General features: G+C 42.6%; 1 protein-coding gene across 1 annotated transcript; it reads left to right on the forward strand.

The window, feature by feature from the left end:
* Nucleotides 1-5,141: 5,141 nt before the first annotated feature.
* LOC129826447 (ral guanine nucleotide dissociation stimulator-like 1) lies at nucleotides 5,142-19,823 on the forward strand. The gene is made up of 17 exons (XM_055887188.1): nucleotides 5,142-5,486; nucleotides 9,360-9,649; nucleotides 10,347-10,391; nucleotides 10,478-10,647; nucleotides 10,755-10,912; nucleotides 11,021-11,257; nucleotides 11,429-11,532; nucleotides 11,914-11,998; nucleotides 12,839-12,910; nucleotides 14,208-14,294; nucleotides 14,451-14,483; nucleotides 14,845-14,966; nucleotides 15,365-15,454; nucleotides 15,676-15,802; nucleotides 16,270-16,530; nucleotides 16,925-17,039; nucleotides 17,290-19,823. Exons 1-17 carry the CDS (start codon nucleotides 5,463-5,465, stop codon nucleotides 17,427-17,429), a joined length of 2,160 nt encoding a protein of 719 aa, XP_055743163.1. The 5' UTR covers nucleotides 5,142-5,462; the 3' UTR covers nucleotides 17,430-19,823.
* Nucleotides 19,824-20,691: the final 868 nt, after the last annotated feature.

The raw sequence follows: 20,691 nt of genomic DNA on the forward strand, positions 1-20,691 counted from the left end.
TTTTTACCTTCTGTTGCTGTGTTAGCTGACTAGCTGCTGTTATTTCACCTGCTGTTTTAGCTAGCTCTCCCAATCATGACCTGCAATCACTTTATGCCTTATTGTATGTCTCTCTCTAATATCAATATGCCTTACATACTGTTGTTCAGGCTAGTTATCATCGTTTTGGTTTGCAATGGACCCCGTAGTTCCACTCTCCGTACCTCTGATACCTCCTTTGTCCCACCCCCCATACATGCGGTGACCTCACCCATTGAGACCAGTATGTCCAGAGATACAACCTCTCTTATCATCACCCAGTGCCTGGGCTTGCCTCCGCTGTACCCGTGCCCCACCATACCCTGGTCTGCACATTATGCCCAGAATCTATTCTACCACGCCCATAAATCTTCTCCTTTTATTCCTTGTCCCCAACGCTCTAGGCGACCAGTTTTGATAGCCTTTAGCCGCACCCTCATTCTACTACTCCTCTGTTCCTCGGGTGATGTGGAGGTAAACCCAGGCCCTGCATGTCCCCAGTCACCCTCATTTGTTGACTTCTGTGATCGAAAAAGCCTTGGCCTCATGCATGTCAACATCAGAAGCCTCCTCCCCAAGTTTGCCTTACTCACCGCTTTAGCACACTCTGCCAACCCTGATGTCCTTGCCGTGTCTGAATCCTGGCTTAGGAAGGCCACCAAAAACTCTGAGATTTCCATACCCAACTATAACACTTTCCGTCAAGATAGAACTGCCAAAGGGGGAGGAGTTGCAATCTACTGCAGAGATTGCCTGCAAAGTTCTGTCATACTTTCCAAGTCTATGCCCAAACAGTTCGAACTTCTAATTTTAAAAATTAATCTCTCCAGAAATAAGTCTCTCACTGTTGCCGCCTGCTACCGACCCCCCTCAGCTCCCAGCTGTGCCCTGGACACCATCTGTGAATTGATCGCTCCCCATCTAGCTTCAGAGTTTGTTCTGTTAGGTGACCTAAACTGGGATATGCTTAACACCCCGGCAGTCCTACAATCTAAGCTTGATGCCCTCAATCTCACACAAATCATCAAGGAACCCACCAGGTACAACCCTAAATCCGTAAACATGGGCACCCTAATAGACATTATCCTGACCAACTTGCCCTCCAAATACACCTCTGCTGTCTTCAATCAAGATCTCAGCGATCACTGCCTCATTGCCTGTATCCGCCACGGGTCCACGGTCAAACGACCACCCCTCATCACTGTCAAACGCTCCCTGAAACACTTCTGCGAGCAGGCCTTTCTAATCGACCTGGCCCGGGTACCCTGGAAGGATATTGACCTCATCCCGTCAGTTGAGGATGCCTGGTCATTCTTTAAAAGTTACTTCCTCACCATATTAGACAAGCATGCTCCGTTCAAAAAATGCAGAACCAAGAACAGATATAGCCCTTGGTTCACTCCAGACCTGACTGCCCTCGACCAGCACAAAAACATCCTGTGGCGAACTGCAATAGCATCGAAGAGCCCCCGTGATATGCAACTGTTCAGGGAAGTCAGGAACCAATACACGCAGTCAGTCAGGAAAGCAAAGGCCAGCTTTTTCAAGCAGAAATTTGCATCCTGTAGCTCTAACTCCAAAAAGTTCTGGGATACTGTAAAGTCCATGGAAAACAAGAGCACCTCCTCCCAGCTGCCCACTGCACTGAGGCTAGATAACACGGTCACCACTGATAAGTCCGTGATAATCGAAAACTTCAACAAACATTTCTCAATGGCTGGCCATGCCTTCCACCTGGCGACTCCAACCTTGGCCAACAGCCCCGCCCCCCCCGCTGCTACTCGCCCAAGCCTCCCCAGCTTCTCCTTTACCCATATCCAGATAGCAGATGTTCTGAAAGAGCTGGAAAACCTGGACCCATACAAATCAGCTGGGCTTGACAATCTGGGCCCCCTATTTCTGAAACTGTCCGCTGCCATTGTCGCACCCCCTATTACCAGCCTGTTCAACCTCTCCTTCGTATCATCTGAGATCCCCAAGGATTGGAAAGCTGCCGCTGTCATCCCCCTCTTCAAAGGGGGAGACACCCTGGACCCAAACTGTTACAGACCTATATCCATCCTGCCCTGCCTAGCTAAGGTCTTCGAAAGCCAAGTCAACAAACAGATCACTGACCATCTCGAATCCCACCGTACCTTCTCCGCTGTGCAATCCGGTTTCCGAGCCGGTCACGGGTGCACCTCAGCCACGCTCAAGGTACTAAACGATATCATAACCGCCATCGATAAAAGACATTACTGTGCAGCCGTCTTCATCGACCTGGCCAAGGCTTTCGACTCTGTCAATCACCATATTCTTATCGGCCGACTCAATAGCCTCGGTTTTTCTAATGACTGCCTTGCCTGGTTCACCAACTACTTTGCAGACAGAGTTCAGTGTGTCAAATCGGAGGGCATGTTGTCCGGTCCTCTGGCAGTCTCTATGTGGGTACCACAGGGTTCAATTCTCGGGCCGACTCTTTTCTCTGTATACATCAATGATGTTGCTCTTGCTGCGGGCGATTCCCTGATCCACCTCTACGCAGACGACACCATTCTGTATACTTCCGGCCCTTCCCTGGACACTGTGCTATCTAACCTCCAAACGAGCTTCAATGCCATACAACACTCCTTCCGTGGCCTCCAACTGCTCTTAAACGCTAGTAAAACCAAATGCATGCTTTTCAACCGTTCGATGCCTGAACCCTCACGCCCGACTAGCATCACCACCCTGGACGGTTCCGACCTAGAATATGTGGACATCTATAAGTACCTAGGTGTCTGGCTAGACTGCAAACTCTCCTTCCAGACTCATATCAAACATCTCCAATCCAAAATCAAATCTAGAGTCGGCTTTCTATTCCGGAACAAAGCCTCCTTCACTCACGCCGCCAAACTTACCCTAGTAAAACTGACTATCCTACCGATCCTCGACTTCGGCGATGTCATCTACAAAATAGCCTCCAATACTCTACTCAGCAAACTGGATGCAGTTTATCACAGTGCCATCCGTTTTGTTACTAAAGCACCTTATACGACCCACCACTGCGACCTGTATGCCTTAGTCGGCTGGCCCTCGCTACATGTTCGTCGTCAGACCCACTGGCTCCAGGTCATCTACAAGACTATGCTAGGCAAAGTGCCGCATTATCTCAGTTCACTGGTCACGATGGCTACACCCACCCGTAGCACGCGCTCCAGCAGGTGTATCTCACTGATCATCCCTAAAGCCAAAACCTCATTTGGATGCCTTTCCTTCCAGTTCTCTGCTGCCTGCGACTGGAACGAATTGCAAAAATCTCTGAAGTTGGAGACTTTTATCTCCCTCAACAACTTTAAAAATCTGCTATCCGAGCAGCTAACCGATCGCTGCAGCTGTACATAGTCCATCTGTAAACTACCCACCCAATTTACCTACCTCACCCCCATACTGCTTTTATTTATTTTACTTTTCTGCACTTTTGCACACCAGTATCTCTTCTTGCACATGATCATCTGATGATTTATCACTCCAGTGTTAATCTGCTAAATTGTAATTATTTGATTTATTGCCTACCTCATGCCTTTTGCACACATTGTATATAGATTCTCTTTTTTCTACCATGTTATTGACTTGTCTATTGTTTACTCCATGTGTAACTCTGTGTTGTTGTCTGTTCACACTGCTATGCTTTATCTTGGCCAGGTCGCAGTTGCAAATGAGAACTTGTTCTCAACTAGCCTACCTGGTTAAATAAAGGTGAAAAAAAACCAAACAAAAAAAACAGCAGGATCCTTACACAGGTGCACCTTGTGCTGGGGACAATAAAAGGTCACTCTAAAATGTGCAGTTCTGTTACACAACACAATGACATGGATGTCTCAAGTTTTGAGAGAGGGTGCAATTGGCATGCTGACTACAGAAATGTCCACCAGAGCTGTTACCAGAGAATTTATAAATTTCTCCACCATAAGCCTCCAGAACCACAGACCACGTGTATGGCGTTGTGTGGGGGTGAGCGGTTTGCTGACATCAACGTTGTGAACAGAGTGCCCCATAGTGGCGGTGCGGTTATGGTATGGGCAGGCGTAAGCTACGGACAACGAACACAATTACATTTTATCAATGGCAATTTGACTGCACTGAGGTACCGTGACGTGATCCTGAAGCCCATTGTCGTGCCATTCATCCGCCGCCATCACCTCATGTTTCAGCATGATAATGCAAGGATCTGTGCACAATTCCAGGAGGCTGAAAATGTCATCCATTGAGCATGTTTGGGATGCTCTGGTTCAACATGTACGACAGCATATTCCAGTTCCCGCCAATATCCAGCAACTTCGCACAGCCATTAAGAGGAGTAGGACAACATTCCACAGGCCACAATCAACTCACTGAACAACTTAAATTTGCTCAACTTGCCATTGGTTCAACTTACCCCATGAGCACTGGCTCAACTTACCCCAAGGCAAGCATTTTAACTATATTAGCCCACACAGCTACAACGATGCACTTTCATGCTAGGTTTAGGACCTCATATTGAAGCTTATAGAGACCCCAACTGATGTATAGAACACTCTTTAAATGATCTTCTTTGGTTACGATACAAGCGTCATGAAACCTCTAACACAAATGCATTTGACTTGCTGAAAATCTTTTGGACCTAACTTGCTTACCATTTTCCCATGTTGTTTCTTCCTTCACAGACTCCATGAAATGACCTGTTCCTAAATATTTGGTCAAATTATGAATTTTGTCTATGGTTTCCTAGAAACAAGGGAGGCTCAACTTACCCCACTCACCCCTAATTATCCTTGTGCTCATTCTGCCACCCTTGTTTTCCATAGAATATATACGTTGTGGAGCTGCCAACACGCTTACAACAGATTTTACTTTCAGCATCCAGCTTTTTTCTTTATCATCACAAAAAACTCATCAGAATATGAACTTGCAGAAGCAATGAGCTCGAGTTTCGATCAGATGATTATCCCCTATATAGTTTTTGTAGGAAATATGCAAATACTTACAGAAGAGTAAACCAGAGAGCACACCCCTTTCATCAAGACCGCCCTCAAACGAGTAGCCTATTCTTCCCATAGCCGCCACCCACTGCATAAAAGCTGGGAGTTTCAAGCAACTCGCAATGCTTCGCTTTGAAGAATTTAGATAGTGGCATTAGGTGCGGAGCTAGTGTAGTTCATTGATCTGCCTGTTGATAAGCTATGGGAAGCTCTTGACAAGTGATAGCGTGTAACTTGTATGCGGCCGCAAAATGTGACGAATAGTACGCAGATTAAAAAAATACATGATATATTTTTTTTAAATATGTAGTTTAAAGAAAGACGTTTCTGTAAAATATTTATTCATATCACCATGCTGCCGTAAACTTCAACTCCTTCGAAGTGGATGTGTATTTTCAACTTCAACACTTAGTTTGAACAAGATGGAAGTTATCACACCATAAACGTTCTGCGGTGACTGAGGAGATGGGAAAATGGGAGATATCAATGGTAATTTCCAATGATATGCATAAGAATTTTGTGGTTGTACGACATGCGTTTCATTTAGAAATTATAACTATCTTATTAGTTTTACTGTATTTTCAGGACTATAATGTAATGTAGGCTATTTGTTCAAACAATGCATAACCTATAATTCAGAGTCAAATGCGGTTAATAGCCCAATTTCTCTTCTTACACCTGTTGGTCATAAATCAGACAGTGCTGGCTTGTCAGAGGGTTATAGTCATGTGTAGCTATAGCCCAATAATGGACTAAATGAGCCTAACGTTACTCCGTATAATCTAATGACATTGGATGTTATGTTTCGAGGTGAATTGGTTATGGCACCCAAATACTCCATCTAAACGTGAATCGATTCACAATTGCGGTCTGCTTTTTAGGGGCATAAAGCCCTCTACTTTCATGTCACATCCAAAATCATTCCAAAAGTGCAACATTTTGGCTACACTTACTGTACACGGTTTTAACAGTTGCAGCAGACAGTATTTTTCAGTGACAACACTTAGTGGCATCAGTCTTCTGTTTACACACAGGTGTTTGGAGAAGCAGTTAATTAGCATAGGCAGTGGACTTTGTCTTCTGTCTGTTCGCTGTAACATGGAAATATGTTTGTGTGGGAACCCTAAAGCATGCTCCTGCGGGAGAGTCGATATCTGCGCTTATAAACCCAGGGTCGTTACAATATTTTAGTCTCATTGTCTATTTATTAATTAGATAAAACTGCCTGAATGGAAAAACGAGTATTAGACCTATAGCTGGTTTCCAACAATACATGGTGATATCATAATGCTAACTGCTTTAGCAACTATTGACAATAGTATTTTCTGGTCGGGGCAGTTTTAAGATCACTCGTTCTAAACGGTAAAACGCATCGCTTGCGGTATGTTATTGGAAACATAAGTATCATATTTTATATCGGCGAGAATTTAATTACTACCGACCTTTTAGGGTTAGTGTTCCTACACAGCCATAACTCCATGTTACATCGCTTGTTTACGGAAGACATAAACTGCCACCTGTGCTAATTTGCTATCTAGCGTTCTCCGTTAACCTGTGTGTAAGCATAAATGGGGAGGAAGTGTATATTATCCTGCCAACCACTATATGAAGTTTTTAAGAAAAACATCAACTCAAATTGCTCCTTTTGTGATGACCAACCAGAAACAGTGTTGCATTTTTTTGGGGCATTGTATTCATGTAAGAACTGGCAAGACATCAGTAGATTTTAGAATTGAACTAATTTATGAAGATTTTACACTATTGTGGAGAGATGTACTGCTTGGATTATTTACCTACGATAGAAATAAGCTGAAACATTTATATGTAATTAATTTCATTATTCTTTTGGCCAAATTTCATATTCACCAAAGTACATTTACAAACAAAACACCACATTTTCTTACCTTACAAAAAGAAATTGAACTGTATTTTAAGACAATTAAATACTCTACTAACAAAAAAGCTGTTAGAATAATAAGTGTCTGTATGTCCCTTAAGGTCCTTGTGTAATGTAATATTGTACCCCCTAGCCTAAATGTCCTTTGTATATTATTTATATATAGACTTGTGTTCCCACATGTACTTCCTGTATTGATTTGTTGTTAATAAAAAAAATAAAAAAAAGATTTGATCTCTCTCAAAAAAACTGGGGAGGAAGTGTAGTTCGTCACTGGAGGCACACAGTTTGTGCAAAGCTACTACAGTAAGTTATCTTATTTGAACATTTTTCCAGCTGATATGAAAGATAAGGTGCATATCGGAATGTGTTTCGAAAACCGGTTTGAAAGCTATGATTTATGTTTCTAAACATTAAAACCAAGCATCGAAATTGTAGTTCACATACGGGGAAGAAGGGTTTTCGAGAGCTATCCTGATATCATTTGTATCATTATGTTTAGTCTCAATATTTGACAATTCTTGTCTGTTTTGAATTTAGTTTGGTTCACCAAAGACTAAGATAAAGATGTTACTGTATAGTATCCTTGCACATAGAATTAGGATATCTGTGGCTTGGCCTCATGTAGGCCTACAGATAATCTAATGCAGTATTCCATAAAGGACAATGGTGTGATATTGGTCCCCTCACGACACCGATAATAGTGTCTCTCTTTCTTGACCTGGTCTTTTGTAAAGTGTGTATAATTAGATTGTGACGCACATCTGCCTGCCTTGTACCTCAGTAACGCTCTGTAATTTTGGAGCTGGGTAATGATTATAATGTGCCTTGAGTGCTCTGCCCACCATACGCATCAGTACGTCTGTCAGATGGTATATGATTTAAAATGCTCTGATTTGCTTTGATCATACATGAATAATATTAGTGCCAATGTTAAAACCAGACCGTTTAGTTTTGACAGGGACATAGGGGGGAAAGCCTAAATTATATCAGAAAGCAGTGGACAGATATGAGGGGTGTGTATTAGAACACATTGATTGGGGGCTAGCGACAGACTTGTATGGAGGACTGAGTTGGGGGAGTGGGTGGAGGGATACAGTGGCAAGAAAACGTATGTGAACTATTTGGAAATATCTGGATTTCTACATAAATTGGTCATAAAATTTGATCTGATCTTCATCTAGGTCACAACAACAGACAAACAGTCTGGTTAACCAATTTAGGTAATCCAGGTAATTCCAAAGGGTTTACGTACTTTTTCTTGCCACTGTAGATTTAATTGGTTGTATATTTTAAAGGGGATTATGCTGATTTATTTACGATTTCTTTGATCATGTCGTTTCAATTATTTGACCGATGTGCCGTCTCTTTGTACCACATTGCTCTTGTCCTCAATAGGCCAGCTGTGTACCTTTTCATGTTGTTCTTTGGCATACATTAGAGTCAAGTTCCTTGTCCTGCTAAATATGCAGCCTATTGTATGAAATGTTGTAATTGGGTAAATCCATTTGAATTCAGTCACTTTTTGACAGCACCCCTTTTGATTTGAACAAAACTTTCCATACATATTTGCCCATTGTAGAAGGGCTCAGAAAGTGACTTTTTGGATCTGAATGCCAAAACAGAGAAATGTGCTTAAAATTGGCACATTTTGCATATCATACCATGAGACAACCATGTCTTCATCACAGGAAAATATTTAACCTTAAACATAAATGATATATTTGTTGAAATTGGCACATGTTGTAGCTTCGACCCTATTTGACATAATCTGAGGTTGTGTTGTGCCCGCCATCAGTTGAGATACAACATGCTCAAGAAATTATAAATGAGTTTGACAATCCTGTTTAACCATGTATCTTTTCCAGTGATTAAGACATGGATGTCTGATGGTATGGTGTGTTATGCAAAATGGGGAAACTTTGAGCACCATTATCTCCTGAATGTTTTGTCATTCATGTCCAAAAAGTCACCAAAAAGTCACTTGCTTTCTTCCATCAGCAAACATGTATGGGGGGAAAAGGGATGCTGTCAAAGTGATTGAATTCATACCTCCATTTCTGCTCAGTGTTTTCTCTAACGTAAACAGTACAGTGTTTCTAAGAGATTTGAATCAAACCTTTTAAAGCAAAGAAATCTCACCTAAATCTAGCTTTGCTAAACCAATGTGTGAATATCCTGAGAAAAATCTGTGATGGTGTGTGTACAGATGCAAACATAAGTTTGTCTTTTCACCTCTCAGCTGAATAACTGATAAACCCAAAGCACCCCCTGTATCACAGACCTTCCAGGTGAAGTGTCTACATTTTGCTCACAAGATGGGCATGCCTCTGAATAGGCTTACTGTAATGGACCATAAACATCAATCTGGTCTCACAGTTGGTCATTATGGTCTGTAGGATCTGTCCTGTCAGTGGTCTACATGTCTCCCCATCTCATTGTGTGAGTTCCTCCTTCCCACCCAGAACCCAGTGCAGGAGTGGGGTGAGGAGTTTGAGGAGGGGGCGTTGTATGGAATCACCCTGCGTCGGGAGCCCGTCCAGATACCAGCCAGCCCCACCGAGGCCCGGCCATGCGTTGCCTTCGTCCAGTACCGGACCTGTAAGGTGCGCAGGCTGAAGGCAGCCACCCTGAACCGTCTAGTGAGCCACCTCCTGGACCCCTGCTGCCAGGAGCCCGACTACAGACGGATCTTTCTGTCCACCTACCAGACCTTCACCACTACCAGTGCACTCATTGAGCTGCTCTTCCAGAGGTGGGCCATTTAATTAAGTTACAGTACTCATAACTGCTGTCATGTTTCACCTGTCCATTGTCTCAGAGCATAATGCAGAAGCTGTTTCACTGTAAAAAATTAGAGAGTATAAAATGATGTGAGCAAGTTGTTTGACCTTTGTAGTTTGAAAACACCTTGACGGTCTAGTTTTACCATCTTCTATCAAATTAATGTTTGGTGAAATGACCTAAAAATGTCTCTCCCTCTTCTTTTGCCTTCTCGTCTTCACCCAAACACACTCGTCTTTTTGCAAACACAACTCTTTTGACAAATTCCGAGTTAGTAACAAATAAGATTAGCCAAATTGGATTCAGAATGTTATGTTGGACACAGATGAGAGGGTACGTCGAGAGTGGCTGTTTTTGAGCAACACCTCTCGCTGTGTATGCAAAGTCACTTAGTTTCGTCATAGTCATTTTGTGAGGGAAGCAAGAAAGAAAAAACAATCTCAGCATCTTTGTTGTATTGATAATAAGCACCCAGCAGGTAGTTGGCCATTACAGGTTTTACAACAACAACATTTATTCACTGAGTTTGGAGTGAGGTCAGTGTCAGGATAACAACGGAGCATAGAGACAGACCAAAGAAAAACAGTCTGATGAAGAATGTGACCAACAGGACAGTGGTCCAGTCACGATTTAAATGAGTCTGACACTCTTCCTAATTGTTCTCACAGGGACAATGGGGCTTCAGACGTGTACAACAGTGAATGTCACAGGAGGTGAGCTGGCTGCTTTTCCCTTGATCACATTTATTTCCTTGACTCTGAAACAGGGAAGACATTGTTTCATCACGTTGTCTCCTCAGGTGTCTGTTGCCCCTGATCCAGACTTGGTTGGAGGAGTACAGTGAGGACTTCCGGGATCCTCCTCAGCATCCCTCCCTAAGGCTGCTGTTGGACCACCTGCACTACCTATCCTCCTTCTGTTCACTGGCCCAGCGCTCTGAAACTCTGCTTAAGAAGTTCCAGAGAGAAGGTACAGGATTCTCAATTTACTTGTTTTTCCTAACCTTTTCTGTGAATTGCCTTCGATTTTTAATACCATTGTTGACCCCCTTCTGTCATTCCTCTCTCCTTTAATAGAAATGGATAATGGTGGCCATTCTGCACAGGCTGAGGTTAATCAGGAAAACGAGAGCTCAGGGGAGGAAGGCCTAGAATGGTACAGCCCACTGGATCAGGGTGACATCATGGACTTCTCAGTCACAGGCATCGCAGAACAGCTCACCCGACTGGACGCTGTAAGTGTCAATCATGGCAGATAATTTCTGACTCTTAATATGTGTCCTCAGGAGTGGATCACTAACACTCTTTTTCCATTTTACCTTCCTTATCTGTGCATCTCTCAGGGGCTGTTTAGGAAGGTGGTTCCCTACCAGTGTCTGGGCTGTGTGTGGTCCCAGAGAGACAAGAAGGAGAACCTGTCTGCTACCGTTAGCGCCACCATTTCCCAGTTTAATGCAGTCACCAACCGAGTCATCACCTCCCTGCTCTGCCGGCCCACCTCCAGCCCCACTTCTGTCCGCAGGGCCTCCAGCCCAGCTCAGAGGGCCTGCGTCATTGAGAAGTGGATCAGAGTAGGACAGGTCAGACACATCTAGGGACTTGGACCATTTGAGGGATACACTTTCAAATCCAAGTGCAGCCTTCTTCCACATTCTTCCACAACTTTAACCTGCATCCTGGTTCTCAGTGCATTTAGTTGTAAGTAGTAAGTTCTAAGTCAGTCTCTAACTTGTGACTGTTTTCTGAAACAGGAGTGTCGGCAGCTGAAGAATTTCTCCTCTTTGAGGGCCATCCTGTCTGCCCTTCAGTCCAATGCTGTCTACAGGCTGAGGAAGACGTGGGCTGCTGTGTGTAGGTACGGACTGTTGGGTCACACTGGAAGGGTTAGCTGAGTCATGAAGCTAGAGGGCCAATAACATTGACTGAATATGGCAAAAAAAATGAACAAAGGTGTCCTTATCCTCTGAGAATGTAAGGCTTAGTAAGGAAATGATTTACTAGTAATTGACCTACATTATTCAACTAACCTTAGTTTGTACTTCATGCCATAACTATGCAATAAGCAATTTTTATTGAGTCAGTCAAGAATAGTTGAACAATAATTTTAGGTCAACATGCCATGCCTTACCAACTCTAAATCCCTTTGAAGCTTCAAGGATATCTTTTGTAATGAAGTTGCTAGTGGTGTCTTGTCTGAGTGTTATTTTTGGATTGATTTAATTGGTTTGTTCTTCAGGGACAGCGTGGCCATCTTTGATCACCTCTGTGAAACCTTCCCTGATGAGAACTGTGTGTTAAGCAACAGAGAGATCATTGTGGGGGTAAGAATCAAGTACCTTAAGGAAAATGATTTGACTTCATTTTTAAAAACTTTTTTTTAAACAGTGTTTTATTGTTTTGAGAGCAGTTGACCTTTACTTACATCTTCAAGCACTTTGATATTCTATTTTTACGACTTATTAAAACCCATCTTTCTGTGAAGTTAATGTTTAGTGAAATAGCCTTACAATGTGTTAATAGTAAGCCATTGTCCCTAAGCAAAAGAGAGGGTGTTCTATTTTTCTGTCGGCTCTGGGTGTTTGTGTCAAATCTTCATTCGGTCTGGTTACAGTGAGAGGGCTCTAAAGTAAAATTTTAAATATTGCTCAGAATTTCCAAATAACATGCTAATATTAGCATAATTGTCAACAAACACTACACTAATGACAATTTCCCCAGCATTTCCTTGAGAAACACCTTCATTTGCCTCACGTCTTTATTTAATTTTACTGCATTGGTCTACCCCTTGTTCAATTGAACTGTTCCAGAAAAATAGTTTCAGTTGCTCCCTGTGTCTGCATTAACAGCCTCACAGTATTAGTGCTTTTGACACATGTTCTTATCAAAATGTTCCTTAGCACAAAACTGCTTTTGTTCACATGTTTGCATGGATTTTAAAAGCTCAATATATTGTTTACATAATGTGTGTGTGTGTGTGTGTGTCTATTCTAAGAACAACCAATGTGGTGTTGACCCCATAAGCTGGTAAAGGAAGTTCTGACCTAGACCATATTTGACTGACTCTTTGCATATGCTGTAGGTCATTGCAGATGAGTGGACAGGTTGACAATGGAAGGCCATAAATGCAGACTGAATTTAGCTTCTATCTGACCCCTTTTCAGGATGGAAGCCAAACAGCCATGGATAACATTTCTCCCAAGATATCCAAGCAATGTCCTATTGCCAGACAGATGGTAAGCAATACTTCAGAGAGCGATTGAGTAAGAGACATTGCAGACATGATATGTAGACATGAGATAGATATATATCGATATATAGTGGGGGTCATTAAGTTTGAGTTTAGCTTTCACTTCTCTCCATGCAACATTAAATGGACAGAAATGATAGCAGAGGCCTCCTGAGTGGCGTCGTGGTCTAAGGCACTGCATCGTAGTGTTGCAACTTCACTACAGCCTGGGGTTTGATCCCAGGCTGTGTCACACCCGGCCGTGACCGGGAGCCCCATAGGGCGGTGCACAATTGACACACAGCATCGTCCGGATTAGGAGAGGGTTTGGCTGGGGGGGGGGGGGGGGGGGGGGGGGGACTTTAATTGGCTCATCGCACTCTAGCGACTCCTTGTGGCGGGCCGGGCAACTGCAAGCTGACCCTGATCGTCAGTTGAACGGTGTTTCCTCTGACACATTGGTGCAGCTGGCTTCCGGGTTGAGCAGGTGTTAAGTAGGACGCGTGAGTACATTTACATTTAAGTCATTTAGCAGACGCTCTTATCCAGAGCGACTTACAAATTGGAAAGTTCATACATATTCATCCTGGTCCCCCCGTGGGAAATGAACCCACAACCCTGGCGTTGCAAGCGCCATGCTCTACCAACTGAGCCACACGGGACCAGTAGGACGCGTGAGTCGACCCTAGGATGCTTGAGTCGACCCTCACCTCCCCCGAGCCCAGTGGGGAGTTGTAGCGATGAGACAAGATCGCAATTGGAAATCACGAAAAAGGGGGTATAAAATAAAATAGAAATGATAGCAGAATTCGGTGTATCTGAAAGTAAAAAAAAAAAAAATATATATATATATATGGATATCTCTATATATATATATATATATATATATATATATATATATATATATATATATATAAGTTTATTATAAGCTGTCACGGGGGGGGGGGGGGGGGGGTGGAAAGGGGAGGAAGGATCCTAGTACTGTCTACTCAGTATTTTGCGGTGGCAGTTTCTGCTTCTTGAAGTCACATGTAGCCCCCTAACCCCATCAGCTCTTAACCCACAAGAGGTTACAGTGATTCCCCTAGAGGAAAAATCTATTCAAAGACCGAGAGTGTCATGTGTGGCAAGAGGAAGCCATCCTAACCTTAGCCACTGATGTTTCAAATGGCCACAGATTACTAGGCTATGAAAGGACAGTAATCATAGACCAAGACCTTTTCTAGCAAAATATGCACATTCTCTAAAGCTGTGTTACTAGAATCCTCTGCTGACATGTTGTCTCTGTACTGTTGTCTCCTCAGAGCACCTCCAGTGGGGTGGTTCCTTACCTGGGCACATACCTGACTATCCTCACAATGCTGGACACTGCTCTACCAGATACTGTGGAGGTAAGCAAACAGCCATTGAAACAGACGTCTGAGTTATGGCAGCTACTTTAAGTTAATTCTATATTTACCTTAGCAGATTGCTATCTTAATGTTTAATATTGATAATAAATCTTCCATATTGTCAAGTATAATAGCATGTTGTGCTATTTTTGACAGGGGGACCTCATATACTTTGAAAAGAGGAGGAGGGTAAGTTGTTGCTGTTTTTGTCTTCGATCTCTAAGCCTATAGGGAATAGGATTTTACGTAAAGAAAACAAAAGATGCAGTACAAACATTTCTAATAAATATTTCACCCTTGTTATAGGACATGACATGCATTGAATTGGTGGTACACTCACCACCACATTTTAGTGGTACTTTGACATGCCGAAGGGAAAAGTACACACCTTTATGCTTAGGGATGTTTGCTTACTGCTCTAAATTACTATCTCTTAGCCTTTATTGGAGCCCCATGACTGTTAAAATTGTTGTCAGGTGTTACTAGTTCAGGACAAGTTACATAACAACCACATAGCAGACATGGCCTCATGATCTCCCTCTCTCTGCAGGAGTTTGAGATTCTCTCTCAGATCCGGCAGCTCCAAACCTCCTGCTCTCAGTACAACCTGCCCCATCACACCAGGATCACTGCCTGGTTGCAGGGCCAGAAGCTGCTCACTGACCAAGAGAGGTGAGAACCTGTCCCCCACTGGTTTTATTGTAGATCAATGAGGAGATAAAGAGCTTTGTAAGGATTGATGGGCCTAATAATGTCTTAAAATGATGCCCCTTATAGCCAATAAACCCGTTATACAACCTGAATTGTCTCTTTCTAATATACTGTATACCCAAATGTACTACTCAAATTACATGTAAAACACAATTCCCATAATCCCTACCCTGGTTTTGCCTGTTAAGGAAAATGAATAGAAAACCCATCTAGAGCTGGGGTTGAGACAGGGCTGCAGTGTGTTCAGGCTTTTAGAATCAGATGTGTTGGTGCAGGGCTGGAACAAAAGGCTGTATACATTTAGACGAGTCCACCCTGACCTCGGGGCTCATACGTGTTTTCTATGTGTTCTGCCACAGCTATGAACTGTCCAGAAACCTGGAGCCTCCAATAGACCTCTGCTCCCCAAGCGCCTGGAGCCACCGTTTGCTCAGCAAGAAACTGTCCTCGTGAGTACTGAACACTTCTCTTAACAGCAGTTGCCATCTTGTTAATTCTACTCAAGACAGTAGTATTCACCCCATCTCTAATATATACAACTATTGTAACATTGTTGTAAATAAACAAGAACTGTAAAAGAACAATGACAAAATGCAGTATTTAAGGTTTTACTAGTGTATGTTGACCGCATTTGTTAATTTAGTGGAAAGTTCTAACTGTGTATTTGCAGACTCCTGAAAGTGAGTGAGGGATCCAGCAGGAAAACCCATGCAGACCAGATCAGTGTGTCGTCTTCAGGGTCCAGTGGCTCTGAGATGGAGGATCTCTCCACCCCTCCTTCCACACTCAGACTGCAGGTACAGCTCTCTCCTATCCCCTTTAGACATGCCTCTGACTGTCTCTCTCTTTCTGTCAGTCATTGCTCACCCTGGTTAAAGCTGTTTCAAATGTTTTAATAGAACACACTGTACTACAAAACATCCTCTAGTTACACTTTACTAATACCAGTAGTTACACCATGAAGCAATTAAAAAGTAATTGCCATTATGTGGCTTTTTATATAACCTCCCATTCATAACAGTGATCCCCATTGACATCTCATCGAAACTGATGTCCTTGAGAACTGGAATGTCAATTGACCAAGTCCTTGAAGCCAAGCAGGAGTGGTGTTTGCTTTGCACATGCCTTGCTGGTGAAGCATGGCTCAATACTTCAGTTGTCCACAAAATGTGCTGAGGTCAATATCTCAGACAGAGAAACTGAAAGACTAATTCATTATTTCCATAGGCACTCATGCATGTTCTGTCTCTCTACCTTGTCCCAGTCTCTGTCCAGCTCCTGTCAAAATGTGACGGAGGCCTTACCCTCCTCCCCGGATGGCTCCACTCCCTCCACTTGTTCCTCCAGTTCTCAGCCTGACCTCTCTGCTCCAGTGGCTGCCCACCCTAAACCCATGCTGGCCTCTCATCACAAGCGCTCTGTGTCCATGACCTCCCTCCCCCTCTACAACAGACAGGTGGCTGACTCCTGTATAGTGAGGGTCAGTGTGGAGGCTGGCAACGGCAACATGTACAAGAGCATCCTGGTGAGCTTGGGTTGTGATCTGGCGGTAGGGATTATCTTGGGGTACTGTTATGGAAATGTAAAAGGGATCATGTGTGTAGTACTCTAGCTCTGTACATTTGGTTATGATTAAATCTAAGATAAGAACTGCTGTGTTGGTTACGTTTACATTTTAGTTATTTGGCAGACGCTCTTATCCAGAGCGACTTAGTTATTGCGTTCATCTTAAGATAGCTAGGGGAGACAACCACATATCACAGTCGTAGTATGTACATTTTTCCTCAAAGACGTTATCAGCGAAGTCGGGGGGGGGGTGTTGTTAAGATACTCTGGTTGGTTGAAGGGAGGTTTTGCAGCCAAACCCTTTGCTTCCTCATTACAGCATATTAACTGCTTGTTTGACTTGTCCTTCTCAGCTGACTGGTCAGGACAAAACTGCCCAGGTGATCCAGAGGGCCCTGGAAAAACACAACCTGGAGCACCTGACCTGTCAAGACTTCACCCTCACACAGTTGATCTCCCAGGAAAGAGGTGAGCTAAAACAATCAATGCTCTAACACTGTACATATGCCCACTCAAAGATGCCACATCACTGTGCAGATCAGTGTTGGTCAAGCAAAGAGTTGTTATAGTTTGGCATTAACTACACCTACCTATAGTAGAAATATTACTGAAGATATTGTTGTCCTGGAATGATTGAAGAGGACTTTTTAATAGTGTACGCATACTGTATGTAATATTCTCCTTTCTCATACCAACCCCATCATCTTCTGTTTTTCAGAGTTACTCATTCCGGACAAAGCTAACGTCTTCTACGCCATGTGCACGTCGGTGAACTTTGACTTTGTTCTGCACCAGTGTCCAAAGGGTCAAAAGAAACCTCTGTGCGCTACTTCCAGCCTTGGACATTATTCAAAGTAGACACTGTTCTATGGCAATGATGAGTAACTGCAAACCAGGACTGAGTTCAAAGGATTTTGTACAGACATTTACCTGGTTGTACTTTTGTTTTTAATAACTTTCTTTTAGGACAAAAATCATGTTTAAATATTCCATGATGGACAGACCCCTGTTTGGTTTGTTGTCAAGTGGGTACCATGAGAGGAACAGGTGGAAGATGATAGTATGATGGCACTTCATATAAAATACACGTGTTGTGTATATACGTCTGAAGACAACCGATTTGGGGCTACATTTTGAAACCCATTGAACAGAATGTCCTTTATTTATTGGTGGAGCGAACTCTACATGATTTCCACCATTGAACACTCAACATTCCTCAAAGACTTCCTTGAGGTGCTTTACTTTGTGGAAAGGAGTCACATTGGAACAGCATCAGCAGTGACTGTGATGCTCTCTCCCTCAGTCACACACCAATATACAGACACGTAATAGTTGTTTCCTATTGTCTCTTCTCCTCTGAGCAAAACCAGTCACCTATTTGTTTTAATGAGAGAGATGACTGACGTTTCCCAACAGGGAGAGACAACCTATGAGACTTAAAAGGGAATGAGGTCACAGGAGACGGCCTGCCACCTGAGAAGTGGATGGGAATGTTCTCACCTGGATCACTATGTTCCCCAGGGTATCAGCCCGGCGTCATGGCGATACTGATTGGAGCTGTGCGTGCGAAAGGAGGGGCTGCCCTGACTGGCTGGATAGCATTCCACATACGCTACAGTCAGCTGCTGTAGAGGGGACACTGACAAACATTTATGGACTCAGACTGTCAAAGTTTTAATGATGGTGATAGTAATGTGTGTTGCAAATGGTTCTGTGTTGCATTTCAGTGTTAATACTTTTTTTTTTTTACATTGTTTTCTATTTGTCTCCTATAATGTTACCAACGATAGAGCAACGGAAGAATTCAGTTTGAGTCGTCAGGCAAGGCTGTGTGCACTTGTCAATTGAATATAAAATATACTGAACAAAAATATAAGCGCAACAATTTCAACTAATTTTACTGAGTTAGAGTTCATGTAAGGAAATCAGTCAAATGAAATAAATTCATTAGGCCCTAATCTATGGATTTCACATGACTGGGCAGGGGTGCAGACATCGGTGGGCCTGGGAGGGCATAGGACCACCCACTTGGGAGACTGGCACACACACTGGGGAGCAAGGCCCAGCCAATCAGAATGAGGTTTTTCCCCACAAAAGGGTTTTATTACAGACCGAAATACTCCTCAGTTTCATCAGCTGTCTGGGTGGCTGGTATCAGACGATCCCACAGGTGAAGAAGCCGGATGTGTAGGTCCTGGACTGGCATAGTTACACGTGGTCTGAGGCCGGTTGGACGTACTGTCAAATTCTCTAAAACAACGGCTTATGGTAGAGAAATGAACATGCAGTTCTCTGGCAACAGCTCCGGTGGACATTCCTGCAGTCAGCATGCAAATTGCCCATTCCTTCAAAACATCTGTGGCATTGTGTTGTGTGACAACTGCACATTTTAGACTGGCCTTTTATTGTCAGCAGCACAAGCTGCACCTGTGTAATGATCAAGCTGTTTAATCAGCTCCTTGATATGCCACACCTGTCAGGTGGATGGATTATCTTGGCAAAGGAAAAAATGCTCACTAACGGGGATGTAAACAAATTTGTGGACAACATTTGAGCAAAATAAGCTTTTTGTGCGTATGGAAAAATGTCTGTGATCTTTTATTTTAGCTCATGAAATCATGGGACCAAGACTTTACATGTTGCATTTATATTTTTGTTTAGTATACATTCTAAACCATGCCAGGTTTCTTGACTGTTTAAAACTTGCAGATGAATCACCGATTGATAGGCATTTCCAAAATATGTTTTTTAAATATCAGTGTATGACACTACAGTAGCTTAATTTAGATGTTTAGAAGGACTATCATGCAAATAAGTGTTTGATATATTAAAACTTTCCACTATGATTGAACCAAGTTGGTTATGCAACATTCTGAAAAAAGGTGAAAAGAAATTCAAACACTTAGGTGCTATAAATAACTCGAGGCGCTTTCATCTGCCAGAGAATTTCATCCAGCGCTTGTAGATGGGTAATTTGAACCAAGATTTAAATCTAATGTATATTACAAATCTGCCAAAACTGAATTCTCAGAGGTTGCTTAGTTGGTCTCTTTGAGATGAATAGCGTTAAAGATAATTGTAAACTAAAGAGGAAGTGTTAAATATATATGGATTGTACAATGCTATGTGAAAATCCTGCAAACATGAAAAAACTGAATGATTCAAGCAACAGGATATCTCAAATGCCTGTACTTTTACTGAGCTGTCCAGTTTCATTGTCTCTGTGCTCAAAATAAAGTTTCTCTACACCTTTTCGGTGTTTGTCAACATTTCTTATACTGTATTTGCCTTAATGATTCTAAGATTATTGGTTTCCATATCTCTGAATATATAGGCTAACGTATGCCATTCTGTAAGACTGGCACTTATATGCATAATGTAATTCGGTGTTCCCCAACTGGTGGCATGAATTTGGCCCACAGGTGATTTTATTTGGCTCCCCAAGTTTTCTGAAAAAAAATACATTTAAAAAAAAAAACGTGTTTTAGTTGTTGGACATAAAGGACTAAAAACACCAGCAAATCAGGTCCTAGTGATTTCAATTTTGGAAATCTGTTCTAAAATATTCCCACCCATATTAGAGTGATATACACTGATTGTTCAAAACATTAGGAACACCTGCTCTTTCCATTACATAGACGTACCAGGTGAATCCAGGTGAAAGCTATGATTCCTTATTGATGTCACCTGTTATTGTAGATGAAGGGGAGGAGATGGGTTAAAGAAGAATTTTAATCCTTGAGACAATAGATGTTAAAGCCTTGAGACATGGATCCTGTATGTGTGGGCAAGACAAAATATTTAAGTGCCTTTGAACAGGGTAGGTGCCAGGCGCACCGGTTTGTGTGTGTCAAGAACTGTAACACTGCTGGGGTTTTCATAGTGATAGGGAAACAAAGCTTCTTGATTAGATTAGATTGTGTTTAGTCACTCGTACAAGGAAGCAGATGTAATTGCAGGGTACAACGAATGTTATGCTCCGGGATCCAAGAGTGCAGGAAAAAAATAAGTGAATGAGACAAAATATGGATAATAATAATTAATACTAATAATACACGTTTACAACTTATCACTGATAAATGACCTCTAAAGATAAATATCCTACCAACGTCACCGTTTT

The sequence above is a fragment of the Salvelinus fontinalis genome, chromosome 2, assembly GCF_029448725.1.
Source record: "Salvelinus fontinalis isolate EN_2023a chromosome 2, ASM2944872v1, whole genome shotgun sequence".
Classification (NCBI taxonomy): domain Eukaryota; kingdom Metazoa; phylum Chordata; class Actinopteri; order Salmoniformes; family Salmonidae; genus Salvelinus; species Salvelinus fontinalis.

Excerpts from the sequence above, each read along its gene's own strand:
- LOC129826447 (XM_055887188.1), top strand. The coding sequence starts at position 5,463 with ATGGGAAAATGGGAGATATCAATG. Across the intron at positions 14,295-14,450 it reads CTCTACCAGATACTGTGGAG|GGGGACCTCATATACTTTGA; the intron begins GTAAGCAAACAG and ends TATTTTTGACAG. Across the intron at positions 15,455-15,675 it reads CTCAGCAAGAAACTGTCCTC|ACTCCTGAAAGTGAGTGAGG; the intron begins GTGAGTACTGAA and ends GTGTATTTGCAG.